This window comes from Haplochromis burtoni, unplaced genomic scaffold (assembly GCF_018398535.1).
Source record: "Haplochromis burtoni strain Fernald_Lab_line unplaced genomic scaffold, NCSU_Asbu1 Contig_85, whole genome shotgun sequence".
Lineage (NCBI taxonomy): Eukaryota > Metazoa > Chordata > Actinopteri > Cichliformes > Cichlidae > Haplochromis > Haplochromis burtoni.
In genome coordinates this window covers 6,808-28,603 of record NW_024582446.1, presented here as the reverse complement: position 1 = coordinate 28,603, position 21,796 = coordinate 6,808, and the positions used below count along the sequence as shown (strand labels likewise).

The 21,796-nt window shown below is 39.1% G+C and overlaps 2 protein-coding genes across 3 annotated transcripts; both read left to right on the top strand.

Annotated features, from left to right (window-relative positions):
• Positions 1-1,485: 1,485 nt before the first annotated feature.
• dpysl5a (dihydropyrimidinase like 5a) lies at positions 1,486-13,990 on the top strand. Of its 2 annotated transcripts, none has more exons than XM_005925961.2 (13): positions 1,486-1,661; positions 3,709-3,979; positions 5,639-5,797; positions 7,051-7,230; positions 7,344-7,412; positions 7,530-7,574; positions 8,651-8,726; positions 8,945-9,101; positions 9,219-9,360; positions 9,582-9,724; positions 9,855-10,062; positions 11,009-11,177; positions 11,983-13,990. In XM_005925961.2, the coding sequence occupies exons 2-13, from the start codon at positions 3,719-3,721 to the stop codon at positions 12,066-12,068; spliced, it is 1,695 nt and encodes a 564-aa protein (XP_005926023.1). In that variant the 5' UTR covers positions 1,486-1,661; positions 3,709-3,718; the 3' UTR covers positions 12,069-13,990. The 2 variants fall into 2 exon arrangements, with proteins under 2 accessions (XP_005926023.1, XP_005926022.1); XM_005925960.3 differs by lacking the exon at positions 1,486-1,661 and adding an exon at positions 3,426-3,538.
• A 629-nt stretch (positions 13,991-14,619) lies between these two features.
• mapre3a (microtubule-associated protein, RP/EB family, member 3a) lies at positions 14,620-21,578 on the top strand. The gene is made up of 7 exons (XM_005925959.3): positions 14,620-14,777; positions 16,827-16,949; positions 17,058-17,203; positions 17,342-17,498; positions 19,010-19,152; positions 19,262-19,414; positions 20,169-21,578. The coding sequence occupies exons 2-7, from the start codon at positions 16,829-16,831 to the stop codon at positions 20,235-20,237; spliced, it is 789 nt and encodes a 262-aa protein (XP_005926021.1). The 5' UTR covers positions 14,620-14,777; positions 16,827-16,828; the 3' UTR covers positions 20,238-21,578.
• The last annotated feature ends 218 nt before the right edge of the window (positions 21,579-21,796 follow it).

Below are 21,796 nucleotides of genomic sequence, written 5' to 3'. Positions count from 1 at the left end.
CTTTTGATTTAGTGGGAACTCCTTGTATATGAGGTGATTCCTATTATATTTTCAAATCATATTTGCTGCAAATATTACTAAGAATGGTTCTGCATTAGTGAATTAATGTTATGATTTTCAGTATTTGTTCATTTGTAACTTAGTCTGTAATTAAGATATAGCCTACTATATCTTAATTATACTGAATAAAATGATAAAAGTATAAATCATAGTATAATTATAATGTTGCATAATTAGGCAATTATAAGCTTGTGACTGTCAGGAGCCCGTGAACATTGATATTCAGCTCCAGTTTCCATGCTCCTCCAGCAGAGGATCTCTCAGTGTCTTGGCACCTGAGTTCACTATGACTCACTGCTTTAAATACAGGTGACAGCCTGCAGCTCCCCTTTGATCACATTAAACCTGAACATGTTGCCATTCTCCAGCTTCTAATTCAGCCACCAATCAGAGCTGATGAGTCGCCTGCAGTTACACTTTCTGCTAGTACCATATTCTTGCTTGCAATAGAATGTCTTCTTCTTTCCCCCCCTTTACCTCATTTATAGCTGTGGCAGATGAAGCTGAAGTCGTTGAAAGATAACGCACAAAAAGTAAACGAGCTACTTATACCTCAAGGTGAACCTCATAAAGATACATAATCCTTTAAATCCGTTACATTAGTACTAACAATGAATCCTAAGGGTACTTCAATCAGCCTTGCTGTACTGCTGTCTTCATAATCACCCTCTTGAACTGGTAGTGGTACGGCCTCCTCAGAGTGAACACGCCCTAAGTCCAAATTAATTGGGTGCTTGGGCAACCAAGCCTTCACTGAACGCTGCTGATTGGAGCGTCACACAGTCGCACGGCCTGGATGCTGCGAGCTGCGTCAAGTTAATCACAGAAACACCGGAAGTGTGCTGATTTTCCTACAAAATAAAATATAGTAGCTATACCATCATAGTTAGTTATAGCGTTTCGATATCGGTGCTGATATAAATTACACTGATCGTATAATTTAGGTAATTTTCATTGAGTTATTTTATGCAAAGACAATATTAGTGCAGTTATTGGTTATTTATAACTCAAGAGTTTTTTGTGAATCAGTGACAAAAATAAATAAATAAAATAAACAAATATTGTTATTGAAAAATAATAAAGAAAGAATTACCTCAAATTATTGTCTTCCATCATATGTATCTAAAAATTACTAGATACAATGTTTTTATTTATTTATTTGATAACATTTGATATAAAGCTATAAAACATGAGCTGCTCTAAAATATATTCTAACACATTTTTAACATCAATAAGTTGTAGAAAACTCCCTTTCTTTCTTTCTTTTTTTCTTTCTTTCTTGAGCTTGATGTTAGGTAGCAGCTGATCAATTATATACAAATCATGATGAAAATCTACTCTATATTCGCATTACTTTACTAGAAGTTGCATTGGGCTCAACAACTGTTTTATTTTGAAAGTCACAATAAGAAGTCTTGCTTGCATGTCATTGCTGACTTCACGGTGATGATGCTGCCCCTGATGGTCCCGGACCGGCCAGGAAGGTATCCATCTGGTGTGTGTGTATATCTCCTTGGGAAGTGCCATCCACGGATTGTGTTGAATTGTGTTGAGAAAGTATCCAGTGATCCGAGTGGAGCAGCAGCAGGCCCATAGAGGAGGTATGTGGTCCACGTCGTCAGAATTATTAGGTCTGCTATGCTGCAGTGACTGTGTCTGGGGTGCAAATCCTCTCCTGGAGCACGGAGACTTTGTTTCCATGCCCCTTGGCTACACGTCTGGTCCCTACCTGGTGTTTCTCCCATCCTCCCCGTGATCTATACACACCCTACAAGTGCAGCTGCATCCGTTCACCGTGCATGAGGGCAGTGTGATGATAATGTGAGGCCACTTAGATAGCAGACTGGTGCTCATTGTGGAAGAGGAGAGGAGGGCGGACTGAGAGTTAAGAGGACGCTTTTCTAGGTCGGTAATGAACGCTGTGAAGCCGATCATGCCGGATGGAGACCGGTTTCTTTGTGTCAAGTCGCACAAGTGGAAGTGTCATCATTTCACTGTGTTCACAGCTAATCAGCAAAATTGCCATATTTATTGGAATAATCATTGTGGCTGGCGCCAATTTAAAAGCACGTTTGGTTTTTACGAGGGATTTATTACATTTATTTTATGGACGAACAAGAAAAATATCAAATAAAGAGCATTTGAGCAATGTAGCCACGAAAGAAGCCTTGCGTTATAAGTTTGTAATTACCTTTATTTTATATTAAAGGTTTAGTGTATCCTTATTTATCGTGCAGTGATTTCATGCAACTCAAGCTCCTATGTTTAATAATAACTAACCGCCGACAACTTCCGTACTGGTAACTGAGCTATAGGCCTCCTGATATAGTAATGACTTTATTATGCCTGTAGCTGTCCCCTCAGGCTTTAGGAGGGTAAAAAAGCACCTGTGAGTATCAATAGATGTACATGTAATAATGGGATATCCATCACATTATCAGCTATCAGATGTGGATGTGTAAGGAGTCCATGCCTTGCAGTAAAGTTGCCGCACCCTCATACGCACGCATCCTGCATGCACACATGTACGCAAGCACGCAAGGATGGAAACACACTCACACACCACATCACACCATTAATACAGTGGTGTGGAGGGAAGGGAGGGTGTAGGCCTTAGAGACTGCTTCTTTGTCACAGATGAGCCGTTAATTACTGACAGTAATTATATCTGTGCTACCCAACAGCTGATTTAAAGAAAATATTGTGTGTGTTTATTTATGACTTTTATGAGTTAAAACGTGTTTAGGACAGAGCAGATAAGAGTAGAGGGGCCTTTAGGACCAAGAGGCCTCGGACAGCCTTACTCAATAAAATTGTCTTTGGAGTAATAATTTGTTACTTACTATAAAGTAATTAAATTTTACATGAGAAATGCCTAAAACCTTTGGAAGTTTTCATACTGCCTGGAATAAAACTGTGGATCCAAAAATAACCTGATTTAAACATGTAAAACTGGAGTTAGCTGTTAAAATATGAGGGCTTGCTACACCATCCAATTCACATGTGTGTGTATTTTTATCACAGCATTCACACCTGTGAGCAGTTAAAATCTAGAGGTGACTATTTCAGATGATAACATGATTTTAGATAATGTAAGTGGAAAATGTGTACGTACCAACCATCAGTTTAGGAAATGGAGTAGAGGCAATCGAAACCATTCTCAGTTTAAGCTAAACATATTTTTACATGTTTAGCGTAGATTCTTGTAATACAGTGAGTGTAAGCAGTGTTATGCTCCTTCGGTCCTTTCAAAAATAATAGTCCCATTGACCCTTGCTTGCCCTATTGTGACCCTTAACTGGACGCAGCTTCTTTCTATTTATTATGACGCACACTAAGCTGTCAGGTCTCAGGCAGTGACTGACACAGCCTACTCAGCCTTGTAGCTGATGTCAGTCACAGTGTGACAGACTGGTCCCAGAGCAGCATTACTGATCCTTCTCTCTCCTTTGTCATCTTATTCTACTGTAAAAATGAGGTACTGTAAACAGATTATTTTCATAGAAATACTGCAGATTCCTTTGTCAGGTGGTTATAACTTTTCTTCTGTTTTGATGTACACTGTGGTTGCTTTGAATCAGATTGCCACCCTTTAGTATCTACAAAAAGCAAAAAGTATTCAGCTGTATGTTTCCCTCTTCCTCGCAGATCAATAGCCATGTCTTCCAGCTCAGCGATGGTGCGGATCCTGATAAAGGGTGGCAAAGTGGTGAATGATGACTGTACCCAGGAGGCTGACGTTTACATCGAGAACGGCATCGTCCAGCAGGTGGGGAAAGAGCTGATGATCCCAGGTGGGGCTAAAGTGATTGATGCCTCAGGGAAACTGGTGCTTCCTGGGGGCATCGACACTAGTGTCCACCTGGAGGAGAGCTTCATGAATGCCACCACAGTAGATGACTTCTACAGCGGTACCAAGGTAACAGTCTTTTCATATTGTCCCAAATTTAGAGAAGCAAAAGAGCAATCTTCATGTTTTATCACCTTTGTCACAACAGGAAAGATTAAGATTCAGAGACCATTGAATTATTGAAAAAAGGCTTTTTACTGATGTTAATTTTAGTCACACTGTCAGTAATGCATCATTATTCTGTTTTGATGCTTCTTAATATTTGGAGATCAAACATTTAGGTTATTTTAGGCAGGAATACTTTTGCTGTCAAAGTTAGAACTAAGAAGTCAGACCTCAGACACAAATTTATAGGTCACTCCTCCTTCCCTAAAGAGAGCCAGAAGTAATATATCTATTACTTTGCAAATAAGCAGAGCACAGAAATTACGTCAAAAACTGGCACATAAAATAGTAACGAAGCATTTAATTTTAAGATCTAGCTGCAAGCAGAAAAAGCAGACAAACCAGCGGTACTAACATTAACAATAGCTTCTACTAAGGATATAAGAAGCATTTATAAAAATAAATGTCACTGGGTTGCATCCAGAGTTTATTTCTCCAAAATTAGACAAAGGTGTTTTGGCAATTTTGCTCTTGGCAAGGGTGAATGTTGGAGGCTGATACAACCGGGATACCCCACTCTGCTTCAGGGCACTGTGATGACTCATCACCCTGTAGTACTTTCAGCTTTCTAAGAGGTGACGGATGCTGGGAGCGAACAGGCCGGTAGATGCTGGTGACAGACACAATTCTTTGCTGCTTTCCATCTCCGCCAGTCATTCCTCTTCTCTGTCTCTCTCCTGGCCCCTCCCTGCCTGCTCCAGTATAAGTCCAGAGAAAAATGCAGATCAGTATCTGTTTCCATGGATACCGGGGTGCTGCTGCAAAGATTGCCGCAAAGCCTTTTCACTCACGCTATTGTGCTTGGAGACAATGGTTCCCAGACCCACGCCCCCCTAACACCCGTACTCCGTGCACGCCACTCGAGTTTCTAGGGTCAGCTGACAGATGCTCAGTGAAGCATGCGCTTATACACAAAACACTTGTTTGGGTTATTAAGATTTTCCTTAACTTGTGTCTGAAACATCTAAATCTGCTCGTAGGAGGTTAAAAAGTAAGAAGTGCTGATGCTGTAAAGAAATGATATAGTTGGTAGGTTTTTAAAAAAAACATGATTACACTGTAAGGAGCACTCAATCCTGTGCTTTAACTGCTGAAGGATTTATATTTCCATCAGCAAGAATGTAAAGATAACCATTAGCATTAATGGTAATTGAAGCTATCACTTTTATGCTTGGACTCGGGGCTGTGCTGATTAGTAGGTTAAAGTTGTTTTAGTAGTTCATAAATTCTAGCACAAAATAGCACAAAATGGATTGCTTCATAAATCAATCCATTTTGTGCTATTTAATCATTTTTAAAGAAGCAAATGATTAAGTTTAAGGATTTAATTTAAGGTCGCGTCATATAGTCTCAAATTATTCAAGTCTTAAATTGCAGCTGACGATTCTAAACAAACTGAATAACAGCTTTTAAACTGAAACATCTCAGTGAAAAAAATCAACTATTATAGCAAATGAAAGAATGGCAGAGCAGGAAATACACCACATGTTTTTTGCAACTTATTTGACAGAATTAAATTAGACATTATAAGTGACTTCAGAGCTACTTTTGTTGTTTTTCCAGGCTGCTTTGGCTGGTGGCACCACCATGGTGATCGGACATGTTCTCCCTGAGAGGAACGAATCTTTGCTGGAAGCCTACGAGAAGTGCCGCAACTCAGCCGACTCCAAGGCCTGCTGTGATTACGCTCTGCACATTGGAGTTACTTGGTGGGGACCCAAGGTACTGGAACACTGTCGCTCTATGTCATTGTAATACGTTTCGCCTCCACGAACACTTCTTCTAAAGTAAAAACTCAACTTTGTGACTTAAATTATTATAAATGACCAGTGTGTATAAAGTATTGCAATGGGTTTCTAAGCCCCCCCCCCCAAATGCAATATTAGGAACAGTTAGCAGCACTTTTCACATTTCCTTTCTCACAAAGTACCAGAATCTATTCGAAATACCTGGAATATGTTTTAAAATCCTTGTTAAATTTGACTAACTTTGTAATAATGAACTTGATGATCTTTAGCTGCTAATATGTCAAAGTACAAATATATGCAAGAGACTTGTTATTTTTAAAGAGGACCTGTTATGCTAATTTCCAGCTTCTTATTTTAAATCTAGTGTTCTGCTATGATAGCTTTGAATTTACAGCTCAGATTAATCCTTATTCATATTTTGCTTGCTCATGAACATCTGAGTTCATCTTTTGTCAGAAACGAGCTGTTTTCGCTCCCTTACCCCACCCTTTAAGACGACTTCTTTTGATCTGGTTGCCCCTTTACAACCAGTGGGTGGGGCTGTTGTGCTCATAGCTAGCTGTGTGCCTGAGATGATAATGCTGACCTCATTCTTTGAATCTTTAGCCATGTTTAATATGAGCCTCCACCACTACAGGACAGTCAAGGTAAAAGAAAGAGCATCATTTGCCAATTCTAAGGTTTTACACATCAACACAAAAAAACAAAACAAACCCCATAAAAGTCAAAGGAGCTTGCAAAGAAAACCCCATAAAAACAAAATCAGGCCCTTAGCAGGCATTAAAATGAGGTAACTGTAATCTACAATATATTAGACATTACACTGTGTCATTATTTATTATATCCTTGGTATTATATTTGACAGTAATAAGGAAAAGCATAACAGATCCTCTTTAAAATAACTATTTTTGCATTCTCCTTATATCAGGCTGGATTTCATAACTGACTTAAATTAACAAGTAAGAAATGACCCATATTTGTTTTATGACTTCATAGTTGTTAAAAACAATACTGGAACAAACTATTTATTTCAAAAATACCAAACTTTTTTTGTAAAAATAAGAAATCCACTTTGATCCCACCTACTTACAAGAATAAATACTGTAACTCAAATAACGGCATTAAACACTCAAATTAACTACTTCAGTTTAACCTTTTTTTTCTGGATAAGGATATTTTGGAGATTGAGGCCACATTTGAGCTTGTGTCATTGTTCCCCTTGTACAGGTTCGAGCTGAGATGGAGAAGCTGGTAAGAGACAAAGGAGTGAACTCCTTTCAGATGTTCATGGCGTATAAGGACATGTTCATGCTGCGGGACAGTGAACTCTTCCAGGTCCTGCAGCACTGTAAGGACATTGGAGCCATAGCGAGGGTCCACGCTGAGAATGGGGAACTTGTGTCAGAGGTAAGGGATTTACTGGGAATTACAGTGTGTGTACGCAAATGAAAATATTGTTAAAGTTATTTAATTACATTTTCTATATATTTAAAAAAAAACATTATTACTTTTTTTGTCAGGGTGCCAAGGAGGCATTGGATCTTGGCATTAGTGGCCCAGAAGGTATTGAAATCAGCAGGCCTGAAGAGGTATAAACATTTATAATTATAACTCTTAATGATATCCAAACTCTGGTCAAGGATATGAGATATTTTTTCTATGATTGAATAAATTCCTTGCTTTGATTTACTGTGATTTCCTTGCAGTTGGAAGCAGAAGCAACCCACAGGGCGATTACCATCGCCAACAGGGTGAGTAGGATGTCAGAAAAAATGCAGTATAGAAATCAAAATAAGGTCATTATAAACTCTAGGGATGTTAAACATAAAACATTTTAATCACCAATCTTAGCACTGCTAACACTGCAATTTAACTCCAATGATTAATCTGCACAGAGCTGTTTTTGTTGGACAAAGATTGCCTTTGTGCACAACCACAGTTGATTTTAAACCAACAATCAGGATGTGATTAAATTAAAGGGCAGACTTTAGGCTTTAATTTAAGGGCTCTAACAAAACTATTACATTAGTTGTTTAGCAACCATTTTCATACACGGTGCCCCATTTTCAGAGGCTGAAATCTAACTGGATGGCTGACTGACAAACAGTTTAAGTAGGGATTTTACCCTATAATCTAAAACACCTTAAGACTACAGTTATTATCATTTGGTAAATAAAACTGAAATGAATTGAATTGAATTGAATTTGAATTGAATCAGCGAGACAGCAAAACTCTGGAAGTGGTCAAATCAACAATCTGACACTTTCTTGGAAATAATGAATGCGCGGGCCAGCTCAGGAACACCTAAAAGCCTGAAACACCACAAAAGACAGCTAAAGTGGATGATTGCACTGTTCTTTTCTTGGTTAAAAAAACAACAACCCTTCAAAACATCTAGCCAAGTCAACAACACTCTGGAGGAGGTAGGCGTATCGTTGCCAAAGTCTGCAATCAAGAGACGCCTTTATGAATATAAATACACCGAAGCTTTAAAACAGGGTGCAAACCACTGCTTACACCCAGGAACAGGAAGGTCAGATTAGACTTTGCCATAAAACATCTCAAAGAGCCTGTATAGCTCTAAAAAACACAGATTTAGCAGATAAAACTCTAAATTAACTTGTACTAGAACGATGTAAGCGAAAAGTATGTAGAAATTATTTTCATCCATGTAGTTTGTCCAATTACTGTACTTTTGAGACTTTGAAAATAAGGATCTATGAATAAAAATAACTGTACTTCTTCAACAGTTAATGCTGCTTTTGTATTAAAAAGTCTGTACAAGCACTTGTGGACCTAACTATATAACCTTTTTGTTTTCTGTTAGGCCCACTGCCCAGTTTATCTTGTGAATGTCTCCAGTATGTCTGCTGGAGATGTAGTGGCTACAGCCAAGATGCAAGGTGAGGCTCTTTATCTTTTATATTTAGTGTTACTATCTTTGAAGCAAGTGATGTGCATTAAGGGAATGTATTTCTTTGATGAGATTTGGTCTACTGTTACTTAAATGTCTGCTTTGATGATCCTAAAGTCAACTGAAAATCAGCGTTTGCTTGTCTTTTAAGCTCCTTGCACTATTATTCTAGCTAATATATGTCCTTATTGAAATGTCTGACCACAGGTAAGGTGGTCCACGGAGAAACAACAACTGCCCACACTGTCCTGAACGGTATGCAGTACTATCATCAGGACTGGTCTCATGCAGCTGCCCATGTGACTGTGCCTCCTCTCCGCCTGGACCCCAATACTCCAAATTTTCTAATGAGCCTGCTTGGAAAGTGAGAAAAAAAATACTATAACATCTGTCGTTAAGTTTAATTTAATATGAATGTTTCTTGTTTCTTCCACTGATTAAATAATTAATAATAAATGTGACTTCCTTTGTCCTGCTTCAGCGACACTCTAAATGTTGTGGGGTCTGACCATCGTCCATTCACCGTCAAACAGAAAGCCATGGGCAAGGATGATTTCACAAAGATCCCTCATGGGCTTCCTGGCATTCAGGACCGTATGAGCGTCATCTGGGAGAAAGGGGTGGTATGTGTGGCTCTTTTGTTCCTGTGTGGCTGTCAGAGAACTTTCACAAATAGGACATCTGTTTTGGTGGTTATGAACAAACAGACAAAATGGGCAGAAGAGACACAAAAACATCTTGGTCTCCTTTTACTGGGTCAAATGATTTAGTAGCAGTTTGTGTTTTGTGTTTATCCCTAGTATTAGAAATGGATTCAAATGTGTGTGCGTGTTCTCATTTTCAGATTGGAGGTAAAATGGATGAGAATCGCTTTGTAGCAGTCACAAGCTCAAATGCAGCCAAGATCTACAACCTCTACCCGAGAAAAGGCAGGATCATCCCAGGAGCAGATGCTGATGTGGTGGTCTGGGACCCAGAGGGATCCAAGTATGAAACTCAATCCATCCATTTATCGACCAGCTTGTCTCAGTGCAGCTTTTATATCAAAGCTGTAAGGCTGATCCAGCGTTTGCTTTGCTAAACTGGGTCACTTCTGTCTTTCAATCTCTGCCTACAGGGTCATTTCTGTGGAAAACCAGGTGCAGGGAGGTGATATTAACCCGTATGAAGGTCTGCGCTGCCACGGTGTACCGATTGTCACCATCAGCCGTGGACGTCTGGTCTACGAAAATGGCATGTTCACGTGCGCCGAGGGCTCCGGAAAGTTTTGCCCACTGAGGACTTTCCCGGATTATCTCTACAAGAAGATGGTTCAGAGAGAAAAGGTATCAGCCTGACCTGAAATACACTTACAAAGCATTGGTTTATAAACTTAAATTTTATAATAGGATGATACGGCACAGTTGTTTCATGTATTTTTCTCTATCACTGGTGCCGCACTCCCTACTGTAATGATTGAACTTCCCATTTGTTATATAAAAAAAAAATAGGATAATTGACAAAGCAGTACTAAAAAGGCAAATATCATAGAAAAGGTTGAAGGTTGGTTAAAAATAAACCAGAGCTGCACTAATTTAAGTTAATTATATCATAATTTAGAAACATGTATTTTTCACACTATATTTCTCCTTAGTTATATGTATAATTGTAGTTTATTGTGATTTTATGTCTCATCCTCCATAGTGGAACTACAAAAGATGGAAAGCTAGAAAATCCAAAACGAATTTGTATATTTAACCAGAGTTGGCCAAATAGCTCTTAATCAATTGGGATGTTCTGTGAGAGGGAAAATGTTAGAGATTGTTGGAGCTTCCACTACAAAGCTCAGTGTTTCCCACTGATTAATCTTGATTCTGGAGGTGTAGTTAGCATTTAAGAAATTTTGCAGTGGGGTTGAGAAATATACTCAGTTGCTAAAACAGGCATTGCTTTCAGTGCCCCCTGGTGGAACATAAAGCCCCTGCTAGGGGACAGCAAGGAGAGTTTGCTGATCCTATCATCTTCATATTTTTTCCTTAAAAAAAAAAAAAAAATAATCTCAATAATTGATAAGAATTCTTGGATCAGGGTGTGTGAACTTCGTTAGATTCTGAAAAGGGGAAATGTCAGACAAGATTAGAGGATTTGAAGACTGTAATGAGATTAATTTAGAATGTCAATAAATATGTGCTACTTCAACTTATGTTCTCTACATTTTTACAGGAAGCCTGCAGCGTAGTTTGTTGAAAGTATTGTTTTTAAGGAATACTTATTGCTATATGTTTCTGCCAGTGCCAGGCGGTGAAAGCTGTGGAGCGGGAACCCTACACAGGTGAAGTTGTTGCCGTGGCAAATTCTGGAAAAAGAGACATCGGCTCTTCAGATCTGGACACTCCAACACGCCCCTGCACCCGGCATGGGGGCATGAGGGACCTCCATGAGTCCAGCTTCAGCCTGTCTGGTGAGGACCAGCTGATTCCTACACATGGCATTGTGAATTTTATAATTATGTTATAGATACACAAAAGGAGGAATTTCCATGTTAATGGAAGCTACGGGACACTGGTAGCTTGTGATTTGGTGGCGCTGCTGCTGGTTTTATAAAATGTCTAATGACTGGCCTGATGAGGGCGCTATAGTCAAAGTAACTTTGAATAACAGCACTTTAAGTCAGCTGAAGACTATAGTTGTCCCATGTTTGGGATCAAACTTGTTTGTTTAGGCCTGCATAATCAGAGCAGTACTTACTGGCAAGCTGCTGAGGTAGAAATGACGAATGACAGGCAGCAAAAAGTCTCAGTAGAAAGAGAGTAAAGGTTTGTGACAGAATCTCACCTGCTTCCAGGGTGCATGCTGAAGAACACGTCTGAAAAGGTTAAAACTCCAATAATGATTCTAACTGTGCAACAAGTGTTGCTTTATGCCTGGGAAGTCACTTCACCTGGGAAGATAATAATTGGAGTGTAGTTATAGTGAACATTTATGCTGAAGGAATCCTTGTATTTGTACCTTACATCAAATTACTTACCAATAGTTTTATCAAAACCATAAATGCTTTGATTAAATGGAAAGCAAACAAACACTTCCATCCTTTTAGTTATGCTCCATTTCCTAAATCTCCCAAGAACTTAACATAAGCTCTTTAGAGAAGCCTTTACTGTACTACTGCAAAGTATGACTGAGCTTCAAGTAAGTTCTTCAAGGCAATAGCAGTTGTTTGTTTTTCGTTGCCTAATCCAACGTGATCTTGTCCCCTGTTGCTCCAGGTGCTCAAATCGATGACAACATTCCAAAGAGATCCTCAGCGAGGATCCTTGCTCCTCCTGGTGGAAGATCCAGCGGGATCTGGTAACCAGTCAGAATGCTGCTACGTAAAGCAGAAGAATGATATTCGAGGAAAATGTATGGCCAAGCAAGAAGACTTGTTTTACTTTAGAACATGTGTGGAGTAACGGAGTCATGTTTTCATTTTGAACTCAGTGCTGTTATTTAGAATTGTAAAATTGTATGACGTGGCTGTAATTATACTGCAATACGGCCAGGGAAAAATGTTTGCTAAGTGGTTATTGCTACCAAATTCCAGTGAAATGTTAACCAAATATAAGCAGCAGATATAAATTGAGTTGCAGTTGAGTTACTTTGGTTATTGGATTCTGGTAGGGGAAAATGTTGAGTCTTATTAACAGTTTTAGAAATATGAAGGTGAGTCAAGGTTTTTATGATGCGATTGTGTTACCTCACTGTAAAATACGATTTTGCACTTGTATCATGTACTATTTAGATGCCTTTTTACATGATTTCATGTCACAAGTGTCACAAAATGTCTTTTTACTCAGAGCCACGATGATGAAATGTGACAAATTCTTACGAGGATGTCGACGTGACATTAAAAAATGTCAGTTGTGAAAGGAAGAGTTGCTATTGATCAAATGATGAGGAATATCATAATTCAAGCTTACTGTTTTTTGTTATAATTTTTTTATATTGCATTATTTGTTATGTTCTTTTGATGCTACTATGTTGGAATGATTACACAAATAAGAACATGAAGTCTTTGCCCACTGGTTCATCAGGTTCAACAGCCTTATAGCAGAATAGACTTCTGTTCCACCTCCACCAAATGTGAATGAAGCTATGCTGTGAGCACTGTGCATGTTAGCATAGTTAGAAAAACTTTAACAAGCACTGTTACTAAACATGTTAGCATCTTTTCTGATCATATTTATTTCCACAGAGAGCAAACAGTCTCACCCAAATGGCCTTTTTCTCACCTGAGAACACATCATCCTGTACCACTGGTGCACTTTTAACAACTTAACAACTTTGGTTCACTGTGGTCAGGGTGTTATCGGTCATCTGACTGACACGTCTAATGTAGCACACCACTGTGAAGCACATACAGTGCTCAACAAACCTATTAGACCACCACACAGTGTGAGTTACCACCGCTGCCCCAAATTAACTCCTGAACTTTCAAATGTACTTTTACAAAAAAAGAGATGAAATAGTTAAACACATGATCATTTTTTGATTCAGATGCCAAATTACAGCTATTTACTTACATTCCTCAGTAGAAACATTTATTTTAGTGGTTGAATGTTGTGCTTGAATAATTTCTGACCCAAATTTGTGCCTGCTCAAAATTTGGGTATAAAAAAGTATATTTTACTTGCCTAACAAACAATATAATTTTCGTTTTTAGTAAGTTTTTGACAGATTTATAAAATATTTGTGTTTTCTTCTTTTTATGACAGGTGGTCTGATAAAATTTGTTAAGCTCTGTATAGAAGCGGTGAAGGGATCCACTTTAGTGTTCATAAAGTTGAAATCTTCAGAGGATCAAATGCCTTCTTATGACACTGAAAGTTTGTATGTTTGTTTAGCAACTACAGAAAAGCACTGATACTTTTTCAAGTTCTCTAATACTGTATTTTTACTGTTCATTTTGTAGTTACTACTTGTGAATATTTGTCTCGGCAACCGATTCTCTCTCTTTTTTTGTATTTTGATCATGCATTCAGGATTTAGCTCATTTTAGAATCAGTTATGTTCACAAGATCTTCATGCATGTTCTAGTAAAACTCCTCCATCACTGTTTCTTTTTGGACAGAGTTCACATTTTGCTCCAGTGCATTATGCTGTGTCTTTTCCCCACCTAACGTACACTGGTGCTGAACAATGTGTCGTCACATTGAATCCTTTTATCTCCTTTTTTCGCCCCTTGGAGCTCTCTATCACATGATGTGAGTGCAAATAAACAACAATGAAATCAAATCCTGTGTCTGATTCCTGGCTATACTCGATATAGTGCACATTCTTTCACAGGAAAATTACAATTTTATCCAGTTTTATGCTTTTACATTACATTTTTCATACTTCTCTATATTTCGCAGACATTTGCCATTGCTAGTAACTCTTTTGGCTTGTTAGGCTCCTTCGTCACATTTCACCAATAACAATTTTCACTTAATAGGGCAAATGTAAAAAACTGAAAACAGATGGCATATATAATTAGACAAAAAAGTATAAGAGTGCTTTTTCTTCTTTTTCAAAAAGGGTCTGACCACTTGATTGGAAACTGTCAAACTAAATTCCATTTATACTGTAGATATAATAGATACAGATCACAACTAAAATACTGGACCCAGCAGTATTAACAGCAGTTTGCACATTAAAGCAACCCGTAGAAATTCTAAAACAGTTCTTTTGTAAAAAATGATCACTCCACTTTGTCCTTCGTTCACATATCTTATCCAGCAGCAGATAAAACAGCAACATGTGAAGCCTGACCCCACAAAAACCTTAGTCACTCGCAGGCCTAAGATCCAACCAGACACATCATGTGTCTCTTAGCTGGAACAGGCCAAAGTCCTATTTATAATGAACCTTTAACAGCATGGAGTCGGGCGCACGCGCAGTAGAGGCTGAATTGTTGCAGCCCCAGACAGGGCGGCCCGTTACCAAGCACTGCACCGCGCAGGGTCTGACAACGACGACAGCAACGGGCATTGACATAAGGAATACTGCCAGCGTGATAACAACACAGACGCTCCTGAATACAGTGAGTATCGCCGCATTTACGCCCTGCCGACCCACCCCGCCTCTTAAATCTCTCCTTTTTCTGCGCGTAAAGGGGTTTAACGGGGAGCTGTGCTTTATTCCCATGCAGCGAGGATATTTCCCGTGTGCTGACAGTCCTGAGGTATTCGGGGAGGCCTGTAGAGGGGGCCGCTATGAGAGCAGCACCCAGCGTTGCGGCTTTTTTTTAACCAAAAGCACCCAGCAAACGAGCACATTTATTGTTCTCAGCTCGGGTTGAAATGTCAGACCCCCGCCCATTTGCTCTTGCTTGACTTCAGAGGTTTGCGCTCAGGATTTTATTTATTTATTTTTTGCTGCAGTCATTATGGGAGCTTTTTCCAAGGCCCGATAGATTTTTGGAGAATAGATAGACTTCCCTTCGTGCCCTTATTTAATAAATGTACGCCCACTGCGTGGTCCTTTGCTGCTCATGTAGCTGAAACATTGTGATTTTTTCCTCATCCTGGCTAGTAGTTGCTCGTGGGGTTAGACACTACAGCCATGCAATTTCAGTATAGCCAGTGGCCCGTGGGAGAATGCGTTGCTGAAGGTGCATTCACAATAGAAGTGTTATCATCAGAAATCACAGCACGATTCAGCATCAAACTAAAAACTGACAGACGTGGTTTCATTAGTCTTTGGCTGTCAGGTGCAGACAGAGCGGCGTGTGACCTTAAAAAGCATCATTTTAAAGTCGCCACGTTGCCCGTGTTAATATGCATATTGGTGCAGGAAAGGTCTGAGGTGTTACAAGATCATTTGGACATGACACCGCATTAACAGGCAAGCAAAGTGAGCACAGAGAAGGCTGGAGATGCCAGATGTGTAAAGCTGCTGACAAATACTCCGGATTTTTTTTCTCTGTATAATCAGGGAGGATTATGCTTGAAACACATTTTTAGATTAGAACTGAGAATAAAGATGCTTCTTAGGGACTCAGTTTATGTCTGAAAGTCAAATTTCCTCCCTAAAAGCTTGATATCCCCATTCTCAGTGGGCTTTACAGCTGCAACAGACTGTGGCCCAGCCCCAGGATTTACAGTCAGACAGGGGGTGAAAAAATAATTCCTAAAAATTGAAGAAACTGCAGTGCAGTTTTGGAATCTGCCTGTATAGATTATAGGGTTTAATATTAATATGGCCCAACGAAGAAATCCAGGTCAGTACAGTAAAAAAAAAAAGGATTCAGTGAAAGTAGTGCAGTGATGTAGATTCACAAGTTAATGGAGTCAGAAGTCAGTTTAACATTTCCTAATTCCAGCTTCTTGAATGTGTTGCTATCTCTTTATGTTTAACCGAGATAAACATTGTTTATATAGCGCCAAATCACAGCAACCCTCGGGTGCTTTGATACTGTAAGTTAAAGACCTTATAATATTAGAGAGAAAACTCCAACAATCAGTTGATACTCTATGAGCAAGTGCTTGGTGACAGTGGGAAGGAAAAACTCCCTTTTAACAGGAAGAAGCCTCTGGCAGGACTAGGATTAGGGAGGAGCAGTTGTAGCTGGTTGGGGGTGAGGGGAAAGATAAAAGAGCAGAGGGAAAAGGAACACATGGAAGAAAGCCACAGTTTAAAAACTAATTAATAATGATTGTTAATTGTTAGTGATAAAAAGCCATAGTGGTGTAGTAGATAATGGTATAATAATCATGTATAGTAGGTTTTTTTTTTTTGCAGTGTTTGCATGAGAAATAGGCACATTGTTTTTAGCAAGTAATTAATTGCAATAATAATCATTATTTAAGGCCTAAATAATTCCTGTTTCAGTCTTTCAAATCCAATATAAGAAGCTTGGTAAATGTTATGTACAGTAGTTGGTAGCTTGGTTAAGGAGCATGCAGAATGGTTACTTTGCCTAGATTATACTATAAAGACAATCCCTACATTTTTATACTCATACCTTGCACTGACCAATCAGAGAGATTAATCATTGACCAATATTCTTCCTTCAACTTCCATTTAAGGTTTTCAAGTCTTGCTAACAGGAAAATGTAGCTGAGTGGTTGTTTCTCTCTTTTCGACTCAGGGATGGCAGTGAATGTGTACGCAACATCTGTGTCCATTGACAACCTCAGCCGACATGACATGCTGGCGTGGGTCAACGACTCTTTGCATCTCACTTACACCAAGATTGAACAGCTCTGTTCAGGTGAGGCCTGAGGTTATTTTTTCCCCTGAAATAAGCTGCTGAGGTAATTTTGGGGCAACTCTTGACCGAAATAACGAGATCGATTTGTTGTGTCTTTATGTTTTCAAGGAGCGGCGTATTGCCAGTTCATGGACATGTTGTTTCCGGGGTGCATTCTTCTGAAGAAGGTCAAATTTCAAGCCAAGCTGGAGCATGAATTTATACACAACTTCAAAGTTCTTCAGGCAGCTTTTAAACGGATGAGTGTCGACAAAGTCAGAATCACTTTATTATGGTTTTATTATTTATTTCATTCATGATACCTGAGATAATTGATTGTTTTACCTTTCATACTGTTATACGTGTGTGTATCAAGTGGAGCTTTTCAACTATTTCCTGTTTTCATTGTCCAGATAATTCCTGTAGAAAAGCTTGTAAAAGGGAAATTCCAGGACAACTTTGAATTTGTGCAGTGGTTCAAGAAGTTCTTCGACGCCAACTATGACGGCAAGGAGTATGACCCTTTACTAGCCAGACAGGGGCAGGACGTGGCCCCTCCCCCCAATCCAGGTGATCACTTTATCCACAAACCAAAGAGAAACCAAGGTAAAGCCAAACATTTTGCCTTTGCTGCACGGTCTTGCTGAGCTTTGGATGGCTCAAAAGCGCTCCCTGCAAGCAAGTGGTGTGAGCAGCACGATTCACAGAATGACTTCTTTGATCCATCTCACTGCCCAGCATTCGCAAAACCATGACACTTTAGGTACAAGTGAGTCATTGGTAATATTCTAGTAATCGTCACAGTGCCTAGTGGGATGCAGCGTTAGTTTGGCAGAAAATCCACATTTGTTCTGATCGATCATGATCAATAATGCCCAAACACCTGCAGAAACAGCAAATATAGTTATTTCCCCAGTGTCCTGCATCGAGCGACTGATGCAACACTGTTGCAGCTTTGTCTCTATTAAAGCTGGTTTGATAACAACAAATTCTTCCCTTTCTACTAACGAGAGTGGTGTCAGCCTGAACAGCCTCGCCCTGTCTCTGTAAAAGCTTTTTGCTTGAAGATCATGGCAAACAATCTAATTTAAGCTGTAGTATGTCATAAGCCTGCTTTGTGACTTTGTCACTAGCAAGCAGTGTGTTATAAATGGGAAGAATGATTGCACTTATTTTTAAAACTGAAAATACCATAGACTGTATATAAAAGATAGATGTCACTCATTGCATTGTGGGCTGCTGTTTCGAAGCCTCAAGTCTGGCATTTATCTTATTTGAACATGAGCGTCCGGTTTTTGCACTAGTTAGCCATCTTGGTTAGCCAGGTGCTAATAATGAACAGTTTGAGCAACTTGGAAAACAGGCTTAAAAATGTGCGTAGTAGAAAAACTGAACAGCCAGCTTCTTAGCCTGTTGCACCCTGAAGAATAGCAATTATTTTACCATTATTAGGCCCATAATTTATAACATGAATATCATTTGTAATGTATCGAAGCAACCAATACATTGTGAGAATTAAGGGCATTTTTTCACTGACTTGTGCACAGTCCCAAAAACTATTTGCAACCAGGAAAGCCACCCCATCTTGGCCAGTAAAAACAAAAAACAATGATAAATAAAAATAAGTTTTGCACTACTTGATTAGCGTTACTTTTAAGACCTGGAAGCCGCTTCCATCTTTTATATACAGCCTGTGGATAATGTGTTCGCATGTTTTGTCTTTGAGTTTATCTGAAACACCTTTGCTTAAGCACTTATAGAGGTTTAGTAGGCAACAGGTCTTTTCGTTTTTAAGATCTTGAGTCAAATTAAAACAACCTTTGGTCATTTATATAAATGAATCGATAATTTGGCTATTTAACCTCAGCACTCTAAATATGTGTCATTTCTATCAGTTTAGTTGTAAAACAATTTGAAACCTTTTACATGTCAAAGGCATAAAATTCTTCTACAAGATGATTGCATCAGCGCTCTATAATGTGCTATATCCATCGCCACAACTGCTAACAAGCCAAAATAAGTGCAATAAATCTGTCTTAAATGAAATGCTGAACCACTCCCACCATCTCTAACCACTCCAGGACCACAGAGGACATCCCCAACAGTTCCCAAAAACATGCCAACACCGCAGCGGGTCCAACATAACACTCCAGCCTTGAGGAAGAATCCGACTTTGTCAAGAAATGGGGGCAGTGATGCTGAAATCATGGAGCTAAATCAACAGGTAGAGTTGAACGGGAAGAACAGAAGGCCGTGGGGCTCTTTTGTTCTGATTTCATCCTCCAGACTAGTTTTTGACTACCAGCTTAAGCACCTTTTTCTGTTTTTCTAAGTTGATGGAGTTGAAGTTGACTGTAGATGGCCTTGAGAAGGAAAGAGACTTCTACTTCAGCAAACTACGGGATATCGAGTTGATCTGCCAGGAGCACGAGAGTGAAAACAACCCTATTCTCAGCAGGATAATTAACATTCTCTACGCAACAGAGGTATCTAGCCATTATAACAGATATATAACAGATTGCCATACTCTCTCCACTGTTGACAGTTAAAAGCAAGGAGAGCAGAAGACCTGATAAAATATTATCAGGTTTTCTGCCCTTCTTGCTTTCAATTCAATTCAATTCAATTCAATTTATTCAACGCAAATCACAACATCAGCTGTCTCAAGGCACTTTTTAAAATACATACAGAGAAAAACCCAACAATCATATGATCCCCCATGACCAATTTAGAATTAGAATCAGAATCAGAAAGGGTTTTATTGCCAAATGTTGAACAGATTTACAACATTAGGAAATTAGGTACTTTGTGTGAGACATACGATAAGACAAACACTTAAATAAAAAGAAAAAGTGCTAAGCAGATTGATATATACATGAATGCAGGTGATGATCAGTGCAAAAATGTAACAGGTGTGGAGAACACAATACAGGGTCATGGGAATCCCCCAGCAGCCTACGCCTATTGCAGCATAACTAAGGGAGGATTCAGGGTCACCTGATCCAGCCCTAATTATAGAAAGGAAAGTTTTAAGCCTAATCTTAAAAGTTGCAATAGTGTGTGTCTCCCGAATCCAAACTAGAAGCTGCTTCCATAGAAGAGGGGCCTGAAAACTGAAGGCTCACCTTCCATTCTACTTTAAATACTCTAGGAACAACAAGTAAGCCTGCAGTGCAAGAGCAAAGTGCTCTAATATGGTGATATGATAATATATATATATATTTTTTTTCTGTATCTTAGGAAGGCTTTGCACCTCCAGATGATGAAGACCTCGATGAGCAAGCTCACCTGGACCAGGATGAATACTGAACCCATCGTGTCTCTACCCTCAAACATCTCCATCTTTCTTCCCCTCTTCTTTTTCCCTTCATTTTTTTTTCTCCTCTTTGCACGCTTTCTGTAAATACTCACCATCATCCCAGCTTTCTGTCTGTGTTTTCCTTTCTTTCTCATGTGCATATCTGTTGGTAACCTCCCCCTCCATCCTCTGGCCATCTACACACTCTTCACAACATCTCCGTATCATCATTTGCTGCTCCTCCCTGCCTCCATTTACAAAGTAACAATAACAGTAATGTATTACACATCCCAGTTATTTCAGCATGAGTAATGCAGAAAATAGAGCCGAGAGCTGGCTGGCATGGAGGTTGTTATGGCGAACAGTTGAGTTTAAGTCTGTAAATATTACCGACATTTTGATTACCGAAGGAACAATGTCTTTGCTCTTTATGGAGTAACTTATTTGCCTTTGGTGCGTTGTTAATACTACTGTTAGAGCACAGAACAACACTGCTCCCATGTGCAATTAGGACACTCCTTGAGCCACTAAAACTGTAACAAAACTGACTTTTTATTAACACTTTATTATTTATTATTTATATTTCATTTAACTTTCTGTAGCAAAATTGGTGCAGACCTACTGTACGTGAACTGAAAGCTGAGGCCATGTGTGTTACTCATATCGGTTTGTGCTTCAGTCAAGCTTTTGGTTTCTGTGACGGTGGGTCCATGGCATGTAGAAATGCTGAAGGAAATTCTTTGGTGTAATGACTCAAGACTTATGATAAGTGCTCTGCAATTATTCATTATTGATCAGCAACATATCTGAGCATGAGAATGTTACACATTGACTGTGAATGAGTGATATTTTGTATGTGTATTTTGTGTGCAGATTTTCTTGGATGTCGCACGATCCTGGTTAATTGCCATTGTATCTTTTTAGGCTGACATACCGCAGTCTATTTAGGTGTAAAATGTAAAGGTGGAAAGGCACCTGGATTCTGGCAACTTGGTTATCGAGTGTAGCAGATCTAAAGGTTTAACTCTACAATATGAAGAAGCCTGACACTGAATTAAAAACAGAGACATTTTCACATGTTCTACTGCTAATCATGCTGTGTTTATACTTTAAATTTGCTGTAAAGGGTTGCCCAGGGTTTTAGAGGTGTCTCAGAGAAAGTCATTATTTAGAGATCTAAGACCAGTTGACTGGTCATCAAACAAGGAACTCTCCTTGTCCTTCCCTAGCTATTTTTACTTTGCAAACTGGCTGTTATCTACTCTGGAACTCGCATTCATCGACCATATAAACATCTACAGAACACTCATCTTTTGAGTTTTGAATAAATAAACAGTTGTGAAACAAGTTGTTTTTGGTGTATTTGGGGTGATGCATTGTGGTGAATGACTGGGATTGTATTAGGAAAGTTAAAATGTGTTAACGTAGCTAAATTAAACCTTGCAAACTATATGTTTTTTTAAGACTTTACCTGAAATTAGAAACTAATCAGCCAAGCCGTTAAAGATGACTGATGAAGTGAATAAAATTGGTCACCTTTCATGACCTGAAATACAGCCCAGGGAAATCA

Bases quoted from the DNA above. Each gene is read 5' to 3' on its own strand.
- dpysl5a (XM_005925960.3), top strand. The intron at 7,413-7,529 runs GTATAAACATTT...ATTTCCTTGCAG, and splicing joins AAATCAGCAGGCCTGAAGAG to TTGGAAGCAGAAGCAACCCA. The intron at 9,361-9,581 runs GTATGTGTGGCT...TCTCATTTTCAG, and splicing joins TCATCTGGGAGAAAGGGGTG to ATTGGAGGTAAAATGGATGA.
- mapre3a (XM_005925959.3), top strand. From the start codon at position 16,829: ATGGCAGTGAATGTGTACGCAACATCTGTGTCCATTGACAACCTCAGC. The intron at 17,499-19,009 runs GTGATCACTTTA...TAACCACTCCAG, and splicing joins GGCCCCTCCCCCCAATCCAG to GACCACAGAGGACATCCCCA. The intron at 19,415-20,168 runs GTATCTAGCCAT...TCTGTATCTTAG, and splicing joins ACATTCTCTACGCAACAGAG to GAAGGCTTTGCACCTCCAGA.